At 42.3% G+C, this 12771-nt stretch overlaps 1 protein-coding gene across 3 annotated transcripts in view; it reads right to left on the bottom strand.

Annotated features, from left to right (window-relative positions):
- Positions 1–352: 352 nt before the first annotated feature.
- Positions 353–12771, bottom strand: part of ATRX (ATRX chromatin remodeler) — a 64569-nt gene continuing 52150 nt past the window's right edge. For all 3 annotated transcript variants that reach the window (XM_064427190.1, XM_064427192.1, XM_064427191.1), the window contains 8 exons: positions 11759–11867; positions 10581–10758; positions 8646–8840; positions 4027–4176; positions 2757–2879; positions 2120–2215; positions 1503–1631; positions 353–761 (listed from right to left, as the gene is read on the bottom strand). In XM_064427190.1, coding sequence (XP_064283260.1) covers positions 483–761; positions 1503–1631; positions 2120–2215; positions 2757–2879; positions 4027–4176; positions 8646–8840; positions 10581–10758; positions 11759–11867 — 1259 coding nt within the window. In that variant the 3' untranslated portion in view covers positions 353–482. The remainder of the gene's footprint in view (positions 762–1502; positions 1632–2119; positions 2216–2756; positions 2880–4026; positions 4177–8645; positions 8841–10580; positions 10759–11758; positions 11868–12771) is intronic.

Here is a 12771-nt window from a genome sequence, read left to right as displayed (position 1 = left end):
TGTTCCCACTAACAGAAAGAAATGGGTAAGCAGAAAAGTATTCCATAATTTGAGGAATCAACTCTAATCAAGAACTCAGCTGTTTTCAATTCACATATGTCAGACTGAACTTACAGACCTGCAGTCCTTCCTAAGCTTCCCAAAGCTTTGCAGCCACAAAAAGCAAGCGTAGGAGTTTAGACAGGAAACCTGTGGAGATGCTACTGTAACGGGAGGACTTGTTTTCACTGAAAACAACTTGTTATCTCCTGTACTCAACATATGTAAGAAGATTCTAGGCAACATCACTGACAACAGGGAAAACATCGTGACCTATTTAAACAAAGCTGAAACACTAATATGGAACATGGTATTTAAGGGGAGCAACCAAACTATTCTTTTTAATTTTTTTTTTACAGTTGAGTTCTGTTAGGCCATTGATTCCTAAAAAAATAAAAGTTCTTTCTCTGATTTTAACAATCCTTTAGGCTTTTAGTGCAAAATCACATTGATTTCCCTTGGGAAGGCCCTGGATTTTTGCCTCTCATTGGGGGTGGTGCTCGTTGTAGGGGTGGTGGCTGCATCCCACCAGACGCTGACTGATACATTCCTCTCACATCTATGGCTGGGTAGCTGGAAGGATTCATGATTAAATTTGGAGGCTTTGGCACCATGAGGTGGCCCATGGCTGCTTGCTGGTAGGACATCTGCTGCTGCTGCTGCTGGTTGTACTGGTGCTGGAGCCGCCTGTTCATCAGGATCCTCTGGACACAACCGATTAGCTGTGGAGGGAAAGCAGAGCTGGCTGAGTGCACCACCCGTCCCCCTGCTCCCAGGATCAGGTTCAGAGCTGAAATCAATTTGTTAGGGACAGCACGGCTGGGGGAAAAAGCCCCATTGTTATCACCATCCCTAATGTGATGGCATTCAGCAGCCCATTACTGCAGAAAGCATTTAGTAACAGCATTTAGGGCTCAGTTCTCCTGAAGACTTGGCTATTGTGTTGCAGGCAGCATTTAGGTGAGTTGCCATGGCAACATGTACTCTACTGTGAAATTATTCCCAGGTATAAGTTACATCATCATTTGTCAGGTACCATTCATCTTCCCTTTGAAAGTCCCGCCTGTGGACTGCCAGTGTTTGTTTGCCTGAAGAGAAAAACTCTTCCCTCTGACATCATCTGGGCAACTTTCAGATTCTGCAAAGTAATTCTAAGCTAAAACAACATTACCAACACTTTCTAAGATGTGTTTCCTAAGTGGCTGGCTGAGCTCTGGGAATCAGGTTTCTCTTTACGCCTCATGACCTCGCAGCAAAGCCCTTCAGCTCAAAATCCTGGTGAGCAGCTTTTTCATGAACTTCTCCCGTGTCTCCCTCTCTGAGGCCAAGCAGTGAGCTCCAGCACACTGCTGACCACTCTGTGAGGGATTTTATGTGCCTATACACCTGTAGCTCAGGAGTGAACGCACACAAGATCCTCACTCACACACTGACAGTAGATAAATAAACGTGAGGTATTTTACCATCTGCTGTTTCCCGAGGACGTCGTTGTAAATGGCTTCTCGGCGCTTCACGTCCAGCTCCTGGCTCGCCTGTCTGTTCAGGGCCAGGGCCTGCACCTGGCTCTCCGTCAGGGTTAAGTTTTCTTTCCACTGGAAAGCAAAAAATCCAAAACCTTCTTGGCACTGGTCGTATGAACAAAACCCTGACAGTAACTGAGGCCCTGTGTCATGTTTGCAGTTGCACCAAGAGTTAAACCACCCCAAATCCCAGTGAGTGCACAACTTCTGCTTCACCAGAACCAGAACTAGGAGTTATTAGTTCTTCTAACTGGCAATTAGCAGTCCACAAAATACAATAACTACTTGCCTGTAATTGCTGTTCTGATTTCTAGAAAAACCAGCATTTTCAGAGCATGGTAAATACTTATGGATCTAAACTGGCACTCCTGTAAGGCTCTGTGCCAGCTACACCCCAGCAAAGGTTACTGCTGGGATAAAGGTCACTCCCAAGTGGAAATGATGCTCATTAATAATGCAGTTCATTAGCTGAATGACCATTTGCATCAGGAATATCTTTGTTTGATAATGTTTAATGTTCTCCACTCCTGATCTAAGCCCAGGTTATGCATTGCACTCACTATGGCTGAAATGATGTCTTCAAGGGGCTGGATTCTTGCTGCAGCCACACTGTTGGTTGCTTCCACCACCTTCTCTCTTCCTTGGTTAATGAGGTCCTGAGAAAACACCAGAATATCAGTTATAAAGCACAGAAACGTAAACATTTCTTCCCCAGCCTTCTTAATCTCTCTCTTGTCCATACCTAGACTTCAATTACCTCTCTGCTCTCAAATTGCACAAGTCAATGAGTCTGAGCTGCCACCCATCTGAACTCCAGCACAGAGCAGCTGAACAACATGTATAAACCTTGCTATTTGTAGACAGCATTTGTAAAAACCTATTTTTGTACCCACAGGTTTTCAGACCAGCATGAGAATGGTAAAAACCAAGGCAAATTTTCTACCATACAGACTTCAGGATGTTACAGTTTTAAAAGTGGTAACTAAAGTCTGCATTCTCTGCAGGTGATGCTCCAGAATCCTGACAATCTGCCCAAGTACAGGTTTATATACAGGCAAGTTAAACTTCAGTAAAGCTACATGCAAAAAAACCCCCAAACCTCCAAACTACTAAAAATATAAAATATTTCAGACTGACATTATCCACAGTTTGTGAGAGAAAGCCCCTGCAGCAACACAGGCATGCTGTGCTCCTTACCTCCAGCTGTTGGTTGCTCATTGCTGACAGAGCACCCAAATTGTAAGGAATATATGTCTGAGAGTTGAAATTTGTGGGCATTGTGTTGGTCCCTGTGGGCATGTTGAAACGCATGGTCATGCCCTGAAAAACACAAAGTGCACTGGTCACTCACTCTGGTAACTCTGCAAAAACCACACACCAAAGCAGCCCCAGAGACAGCCACAGGCCCTCAACATGGACCATGGAGGTTCCAAACCTCAGCTCAGAACCCATTTCAGTCACAGAGGAACACAAGCTCCAGCCTGAATAATCTCTGAGTTTAGCTTGTCAATATTTGATATATAGATGACCATGGCTTATTAGTACAGCTTAAGTTGGTTAAGATAATTTTTTTAATACTGAAAACCCACTACTTAATGTTGAGTTTGACCAGCCTGAAGTGAAATTCTGAAGAAGTAAAATGAACAATTTATTCAGGAATGTAAAGCTCATTGCCCATTTGGATTTCTCACAGGGCAACTTCAGATTTTACTCTTTATTTCTTTTTCCTCCCCAAACCTTTTCATCAGTTCACTCAAGGTGGTCGGTGGCAATTTATACACCCACTTTTTGTACTTTTACAGTACCTTTTTTGAGGATGTCTGGCCCACTGAAATTCTAAAGGTAATTTGGGGTAAGTTCTGACTGAGAATTTCAACCTTGGTGGCATCTCACTAACTTTCCTTATGACCCTGCCAAGGGAAAAGGCACAGCTTTTGTTTTAGCAACACAAAGAGCTTTGGTGCACCCCACACACCCAGTCAGGGGGGATAAATCACCATCAGCTGTATCTGATACAATAACAAGGCAGCAAAATGGGAACAGGGTTCCACCTTACTGTAATTTCACTGATTTCTGTTGTATTATCCAGTACTGGTTAATATGTTAATGTGTGTATTAGCTAAGGAAGGTGACACAGTCACACAGAGCCCCTGACAGGGACACCCTCAAATGGGAAAAGAGGGATTACACAGGACATCAGGTGAGTTTCATCATAAACTAGAAAAAAATGCAGGTGTAAAAGTGACTTGTAATTAAAGTAACAAAGCAAACACACAGAAAGAACCAGCACTGGAGAGCAAAAAAGACAACAGTATCTCCATTTCTCCTATGTCAAGATATGCTTTACATATTTATGTCTCAATCTGTAACAAAATTTAATTTTCCAAAGACAAACTGAAAAGGTAATTGGGACTCTAAACCTGGAAAAGTTATTTTCATATCCATAAACCAGATTAAACAGCTTTACCTTCTTTTCTGCTTCATATTCTGCCCAGGCTGCCTTCCTCTCTTCTTCAGTGAGCTCCTCTTCCTCCTTGTGGTCCAGGAGTGAATCATGTTCGTGGTACCCAACTATGTACTCCTTGTTGATCTGGAGCAGCTCTGCCAGGATCGTGTCCTGTTCAAGGGAGGGGAGGAAGGAGGAGTCACTCAGCAGCTCCTGCTCCCTCCCCATCCCACACACAACAGCCACCAGCACTCCACAGCACAATAAAACTGGAAATCATTTAAAAGTACAATTTTCCTCACAGGGAGAGCAATGGATTAACAATCTGTTGCAGAGAGGACAGTGCAGCCACTTAATAAACCACAGGAATGCACTCAGATTCCACAACAATAAATGCACCTAAAAAGAATGGAATGTTCTCAGTTTTCCTTTGCTCAGCCTGGACAACAGACAGGACCCATCAGTACATCTGCATTTGTGATACAGGAACAGCATCTCTGCAGCTTTCAAACACTGAGCACTACTTTGGGTCCAACATCTCCAATGTTTTCAGTCAAACCTTTTTGTCTGACGGGCAGGGTGATGCTGCAGAGGATGAAGAGAAAGATCCCTACAGGATATGAAGAACTGCTCCTGCTGCACCTCAGGAGCTCCTTTCCCAAGTCACTACAGAAAGGGGGGTTTTACATGCCCTGTGTGGCTGATGAGCTTCAGGAATTAAAGAAGCTTCCACACTTCAGTGTGGCTTAAATTCCTAATATGAAAGCATCACTGAGCCACTCCTGAGAGGAATTACAGTCCAGAAGTCTCTGAGCCCCTCCAGCCCTGCCCTCACTGTGCCAGGGTTTGCACAAGCAGAATTCCAGCCCATCCCACCCTGGCATTTTATAATCTCAGCTGAACAATGACTGAACAAATACCCACAAACAAACAGATTTCTGCAGCCACTCTGGGAACTGCTGTGGAAGCCCTGACCAGGGGTTCTGTCACAGCTCCACAAAGCTGTTTGCTTCTGAGTGCTTGAAAAGTTAATTACGCTAACCAATTATCAGTGAGCTGCTCTTTGTGCCACCCTTCTCCTGTGTGTGAATCACTGTCCTCCCCAGCAGCTGCTCCCAGAGCATCCCGGGTGGGCACAGGGAGCAGAGCAGGGGGCTCTGGGTGCTGTCACCCAGGGGTGGGGGGACACAAAGCCCCGAGGGGGCTCCTGGAGCTGCAGGATCTGCCCCAGGAACAGCAGGGCTGCAAATAATCCTGGAATTTAACCCAGCCTCCCTCAGCCTGCACAGCCCTCCAAATGTCCATCCAACTGGGCTTTGCTATTCTTTGCCTGAACTTTATTTTGTATTGACTTTAATGATGGGAGCTTGAAAACATTTAGTTCAACCTTACAATAAAAAAAATACTAAATCCACCTTACACATAAAAAACCATCAGAATAATTATTTCTTTATATTTGTTTAGCTTGTTGATAGAACAATGATTATCAATTGGTTTGTAAGATGAATTCCTGGTGATGAATGAAAATATGAAGAGAAACTGAAAAAGGGGCTTAAAATTTAAAAGAGACATTTGTCTTTTTAAAATCCTGATGGAAATTAGATGCTACAGAGAGATCAGTGTGTTAGAAAGGAAATCTTCCATGAAGGAATGCAAGTTATGTTGTAATTCACAGGTTTTTCTCAACCAGCTGAGTATTTAATACTAAAGCTAAAAAAAAAAAACACCCCACAAAAAAACCCCAAAAACCCAAAAAAAAGAAGAGCAAATTCTTCTAACCCTGAGATCAAAATTCACAAAGCTGTCTCTGAGTATGGAACCACAGCAAACCACATGTCTCTGTCCTGAGGTAGAGTAAAACACTGATATCCATATCCACTGAACTGTGATTTGAATCTGCTCTTCCAGTCTGCATTACATGACCTCAACTGAGCCACGTTTTCATTTCACATCAATACAAAAGTGCCTTCAAGTCTAATTCCCTGAATGAGGGATGGGGAATGAGCCCAGGGCCAGTTCTGAGGGACACAGAGTGCCCAACACTGCCTTTGTGCAGCTCATGGACTGCACTGAACTCTTCTGGAAATTACCATTTCCACTTTCCTTATTTCCATACTTACACCCAGCAAAGGTGACCAAGTGATCATTCAGCCTCGTGACACCTTTTCTGGACTGAAATTCCCAAGCAGCCCTTTGCAGCTGGGCAGGGAGAGGGGATGAATGAAACCAAACAATGGAAGTGAAGAGTAAATAATTCATGGGAACCACACTGGTGTTACAAATACTCTGCTAACCCCAAGGATCTGCAGAAGCTGCTTCTGAGGGCAGAGCCCTGGAGCTGGGGCTGTAGCACCACAAGCATTTCTTCCCTGAGAATCTCCACACCCCGAGGTCTTGTCAGACCACAGAGGGCAGAAAACTGCTGCTCCAATTAAAACTGGACATGAAACTTGGATAATCTTCCAGGAAACAACGAATGTCATTTTTGTAGAAAATAAAAGCATTCAATACCTTCTCTCCCACCCCTTAACAGCACTTTCCAAGAAAACTGGTTTTGGACTCAAAGCTGGATGTTTCAAAGCCAAAATTCTCCAGGATCTAGTTTAAAACCAAGCAGGATTTGTTTCTTCACTTGCTGACTTTTAAAACAATACAGAATGAATTCTCCCATCCCATTTAAAACACAAGAATTAAATATTTGCTTTTTTCTTCCATCCAGGAAATAAAAAAGGAGTCAGAAGAACCCTAACACTCAGCTCTGAATTATTCCATCATTCCTCCTCATCCCACATAAATCCTGGCTCAAGGATTCCTGAAAACCCTTCCCCTGTGGATGCCCTGGATCCAGGCAGGTTTCTGAGAAGAAAACCAATTATCCCCACAGGTTTTCCACACATTTGTGCTCAGATGGTTGGAGAAAAGGTGGAACACATTTCCCCTCATTCCTGTTCACATTTCCCTCCAGAGGGGCAGTTCTAAAAGGTGCATTTTTAAACCTCCTTGTCCCCCTGTTCTGAGGACTCTGCTCTGCCCCTGCACTCTAAAATAACGTAAAAGCACAAAAAGTGGCATTTTTACCCTGCCCTCTTGTGAGAGGATCTTAAAGTGAATTCTTATCTCTAAATGTTGTGTAATTACTTGATGTTACAACAATATAACAATAAAATGTGTTACAATAAAATGTGTTCCTATCAAGACATTTTTTAATCAACCTAAGGAAAATGCTGTGTGTTATTAAATTAATTGTTAAGGAGATTAATAACCAAGCTGAATCATGCAGCTTTGCCAAAATCACACTGAAATAAGGAATAGTTAACTGAGTTCATGGCTGAGGAACCTTGCACAGATGATTTAATTGATTATTTACAACCTTTTCAGCCATCAAACCAAATGGAATTAGAAATTTGCACACAGCAGGTACTGAGATGCACATCTTCAAAAGGACAAAACACCATCTGCTAAATCCATGAGACAACACAAAAATAAGGCAGGAAATGGTTAAAAGCTCATCTTCAACTTGACTTGCACAAACCTTACACTGATGATGGCATTGATATGGAACCTGATACTGAGTGATGGTTTTGAGTTTATAAACACATTCATTAACTGATTTATTTTGTAATAGTGCAAAACCAGAAACCTTCAAAATGTAATTACTGCATTGGATTGATCAATGTTTCAAGTTAACAGATTCAGTTGTTTCACAAGTTTTTGAGTTATTTTTACATTTTTTAAAATAAGAAGCAGCAGCAAATGGGCTGCATTGGCACTGTTTGTGGAGGCACAAATGCACAAAGCATTAATTAACTAAGAATGTAAAAAAAGATAAGATACTACTAATTATATAATATCCAGACACTGCAGTGACCAAACCACAGAAATTTAACCAGCTCATGAACTACTGGCCACTCCCTGATGTGTTCCAAATGCCAAGAAGCAGAGAATTCCACAACAGCTGAAGGATTAATTAGTCTTTAGCAGCCCACAGAGACTTTAAATGCAACATAAACCCACAGCCTGATCTTAAATATAAACTGACTTGGAGAAAAAGAATATAATAATGGAACCAGTTATTCTTTCCTCTAAAGTTTATTCTTATCTAAGTGCAACTCTTCCCTTATCTCTACTAAAGGAAGTTAAACAGGGAACTAAAAAGAGAAAGTCCTGGCAAAGGAAAACATGGATTAAGATGTTACCTTACCTCAGTGCCACCTCACAGATGTGTTCTCACAAACTGAGGTTGTGCTGGGTCTCACCAGCATCCACTCACATGCTAATTTGAGTTTTCCACAGTTTCATGCAGTAAAACTTCTATTCATTCAAATGTGTGAAAAAGTGACTTAGAAGGTGGGTCTTTTAATGAGTATCTTTCTCTCATAGTACTAATTACTATGTTTGAGGAGAACTCCTCACCCAGCACAGTTGGGTCTTTTCATTAGTATCTTTCATAGTGCCAATTACACTGAGGTTGGAAACTTCTCACCTAGCTCATTAAGGTTTTGTTGTATTTTGGATTTTATTGTGTTTCCTGCTCTTCACCCCCACTCCAAGTGACCAGCACTGCTCTACACTACAAACACATTTAAACAGACCCAGGTTATTTTTACAGCACAAAATTCCTGCTGATGGCCACCACTCACTTTTGGCAGCATGGGGGTGTCCCTCTTCTTCTTCTTCTCGGAGTTGGGGTCATCCAGCAGGTCTGGCTCGAAGGTGTAGAGCTCAGTGAGCTCGTTCATGGTGAAGTGCCTCTCCACCTGCTGCTGGTCCACCACCCTGAAGGACAGCGACTGCTTTGTCACCTGCCGGTCGTAGATCTTGTCCTCCATGGTTCCCTGAACACACACACAGCCACTGCTCACCCACAGCAATGCTCACAGGTGTAAAAAGAGACAAATAACCACCCAGCACTTCTCCCTGCCTTGTTTCTGCCACTTTCAAGGCGTTTGTTTGCTGAGCAATAAAAGGAAAAAGCTGCTGGAAGCAGCACAGCGGGAATTGAGCATGGGACAGATGTCATCTAGATGTTGGCTAGAGGAAGAAAACTGGTCTTTTAGTGGTGTTTTTAAGAGATTCAGTTTTGCTTCAATTCCCCAAAGTAGGATTTTAACCAAAAAATGGCAATTTTCACAGCATGTACCTTATTTTGCTGCTTTGAGCAGCCTGTGAAAAGGAAAACAGATACCATATCACTGTGGTGGAGGGGAGAGGGGAAGGGAGGCACTCAAGCCTAATTCACCACAGCTGTGTACAAAAAAAAAAAAATTAGATCTTTGATGAAAAAAAGGAAAATTACTTATTTTTGAAAAAAAAGATGACTGAGAAGGACAAGAACAGCACAGCCTGTTCTGAACAGCATAATTTAGAAAGGGTATCAACAGTTCAAAAGTGCACAGAGAAAACTACAAAAACAAACTGAAGCCTGAAGAAAAACCCCATTTGTGACAGTAACATGTCCCAGACAAGGATCTGCTTCAGATCTGGGATGCAAAGAGTGACTGGATCAAGGGTTAAGTGCTCCTGGGAAAGGGCTCCAGGCTCCTCTCACACCTGAGCAACCAGAAGCTGAAGAGGCACTTCCTGACAGAAACAGTGGCCTTACATAAAGCACACATCAGTGTCCACACCAGTTAACCCATCTTAAACATCTGCAGGGTGTGATAAGAGTTTTCAAGTGAGACTGGATGCCTTTTTATAAAAATTCACCTGTATCCATGTGGTTTCATTGCAGTTGGACCATCAGCGTCTGCAGAAGGAGCTGCCCTGAGCAGGGCTATTCCCTAACAACAACACCACCATCCTCTGCAGGGACTGCTCCATTCAGGGATTTTAGAGGTGTGCAAATTAAAAAGGCTGAGACTCCTGTTCTGGGTCTGGGTCTGGACATGTGAATCACTGCTGCAATTCCAGAATTTGGGTTAATGAAGTGTCAGACAAGGGGGACTGAATGTAGGGAGCTCCTGGTGCAGGGAATGATTGGCATTTGACTCTGATTTAGGATGCTGAACAATTTCTTGATTAAAACTATATTAAATTACACTATACTGTATTAAAGATATACAATACTAAAGAGATACTAAAAGAATACTACTGAAAAACCTGTGACTGTCTCTGACAGACACAACACAGCTTGGACCTGACAGGCCAATTAACATAAACAACCATCACTAGAATTTAATTAAGAACTCCCTTCAGGTAAATAATTTTCCTAACACATTCCACATGTGCAAAACAACAGGAGCAGAGAACAGAGATAAGAATTGTTTTCTCTTTCTCTGAGGTCCCTCACTGTGATTCTCAGGAAATATCCTTAGGAAGTTGTGCCTGCCCTCTCTGGAGAGAACTGCAGCTGCATCACAGGAAATAATGTGACATTTATTATTAATGTGACCACTCCTCCCTTCATGAGCTGCTCCAGTGGCCAAACCCTGCTCAGATCAGAGCTGGAATATGGCTGGATCAAGCTGGGTCACCACAGCCCCCAACACCAGCCCAGACAGGCACAGTCCCCATGGTGCCAGCTCCCAAATGTGACTGCAGGATGGAAGAGCACAGGAGTGCAGGCAGACACTCACCTGAGCCAAAAACCTGTACACAAACACAGGCTTGTTCTGCCCGAAGCGATACACCCTGAAGATGCTCTGGATGTCATAGGAGGGGTTCCAGGAGGCATCAAAGATGATGACTCTGTTAGCAGCCACCAGGTTTATTCCCAGGGAACCTGCTTTGGTGGATATGATGAACAAGCGGCCTCTGCAACAGAGAGGAGGTGCAAAATTTCAGTATTTTGGAAAATAGCTGTTGTTCATACACTGAAATAACTCTAAAACTTCATTAAAATAATGTATTAAGCATAAAACAGATGCAGATTTTACAAGAACAACACTTTTAGTGAAACATACACTCCCAAAAATACACATCAAGGCCTTTTGCAAATGAGCTGTTAAGAAAAACTGGTGGGGAAGAAAAAAAATCTTTGGAGTTTGCATTTTCAAGCTCTAATGAAATTAGCTATATCAAATTAAACCATAATTTTAAACAGGCAGATTCCATGCCATAGAAACTCTTTCCTGGCCTGCAAACTTTCAGGGTAACTCTCCAATGACACTGCCTCTTTGATATATCTGGGTTTTTTGGGATTCAGAAAAATCTCACTCTGGTCCACCTTGGAAGCAGTTCTTGACAGACGCCTGACAGAATAAACTATTTAAAAGTATTAACACTGGATTAGCTCACTTCTTAATTTAAATTTTTTCTCCTTCACATCATAAATGACTGTACCATAATTACATACTTTATTTTTTAAACAAATCTAGGAAGGTGAAGCTCCTTAATTCAAATACCAGCCTGTACCTTTCTATCTAAATCAGACTTCCAAGTCCCATTTTGGAGGAGCAGTGGAGGGCTGGGAGCTAGTTTTGGAGGCAGCTGAAAGAATTAATTTGCTCCTGAGTGGCCCAGGGACTGCACAGCCTTCCTAAGCCCTTGTATCCTTTAAGTGCTTGCAGTAAAAACCCTGTCTCTGATTTAGATTAGTTACAATCTAAAGGACAATGAAAATAGAAAGGAAACACTGCTGAGTAAACGGGATTAATCTGAAGCCAGTAACACATTCCTGCAGGTTTTCCCTGTGAGTTCTGATCACCATTTGCCTGGTCCTGAGGTCATGAAGCTGATAAAAGTAATAATAACTAGGGCACAAAAGAAAGAAAAAGGGGAAAATAAAGCACACATATCTCAGGAGAGAGCTCACCTCACATTAGTTTCATCATTAAACTCCTCAGCCCATTTCTTCCTGGACTGAGCTGTGGTTGAGCCATCCAAGCGATAATAATCAATATTTCTGAACCATTTTCCTTCACCTGCAAATGCAACGGCCAAGTTATGAAAATGCTGATGGTGTACATAACCAGACGGGTAACCAACTGGAATTTAAAGACAGAAATTTATAATAAAAAAAAAAATAGTTCTGAGGTCAAATTTAAATTTAATTATTTGAAAATATCTAAGCTTTTTTTGGTGGGGGGAAGTCCTCTTATTTTGCACACTTTCTAGCTGTATTTATAAACTTGCAGAGCTATGCCTTAACTTGGAGCCAAAGCTAATTTCAGAAGTCCCAAAGATGTTGTTACATCTCATCTTCAGGTGCTGTAGCATTAATTGCACTTTTCCAATGGATCCAGGTAGGTTCACATTACAGCACCAGTGTCAGTGTCCCTCACAACCAGCACTGAGAAGTCAGTGCTCCAAAGGAGATTTCAAGGGCCAAACTCATTTTGGAACCGAAACCCAGCAAAATCTTTGGGTTTAATTACCCTGTGAGTTACAGCAACTTCCTGTCAGATGGGGGGAAAAATAACTCCAGCTGATGGAGGATTTTCTTCTCTCAGTAGTCTTCCATCTTCTCTGGCCATCAAGGTATTTGTACACAAAATAAATAACCCTGAGCCATCAATCATAAAGAAAACTATGGTTCTGGGAGCAGCAAAGCTTAATTCAAACGATGGTGAGAGACAGATTGGTGGGTTCTGTCAGGAAAGGTGAACCTTGCCATGACCTAATTTTACTGGCCAGAGCTACCACACATGGAAAACCCCAACCTCTTTAAAATCTCAGAATAAAGGCACAACTCCTCAAAAAGACACCCTGTAATGTCTGAGATGACAAAATTCAGAACAGGAGGCAACAGGCAGGAACAATAAATCTGAGAGAGACACATCCTGGAGATCTCCAGTCACCACCACTGAGCCACTTTTCCCTTATCTC

The sequence above is a fragment of the Passer domesticus genome, chromosome 7 (genome assembly GCF_036417665.1).
Source record: "Passer domesticus isolate bPasDom1 chromosome 7, bPasDom1.hap1, whole genome shotgun sequence".
NCBI lineage: Eukaryota > Metazoa > Chordata > Aves > Passeriformes > Passeridae > Passer > Passer domesticus.
This window is presented reverse-complemented; position numbering and strand designations above follow the sequence as displayed.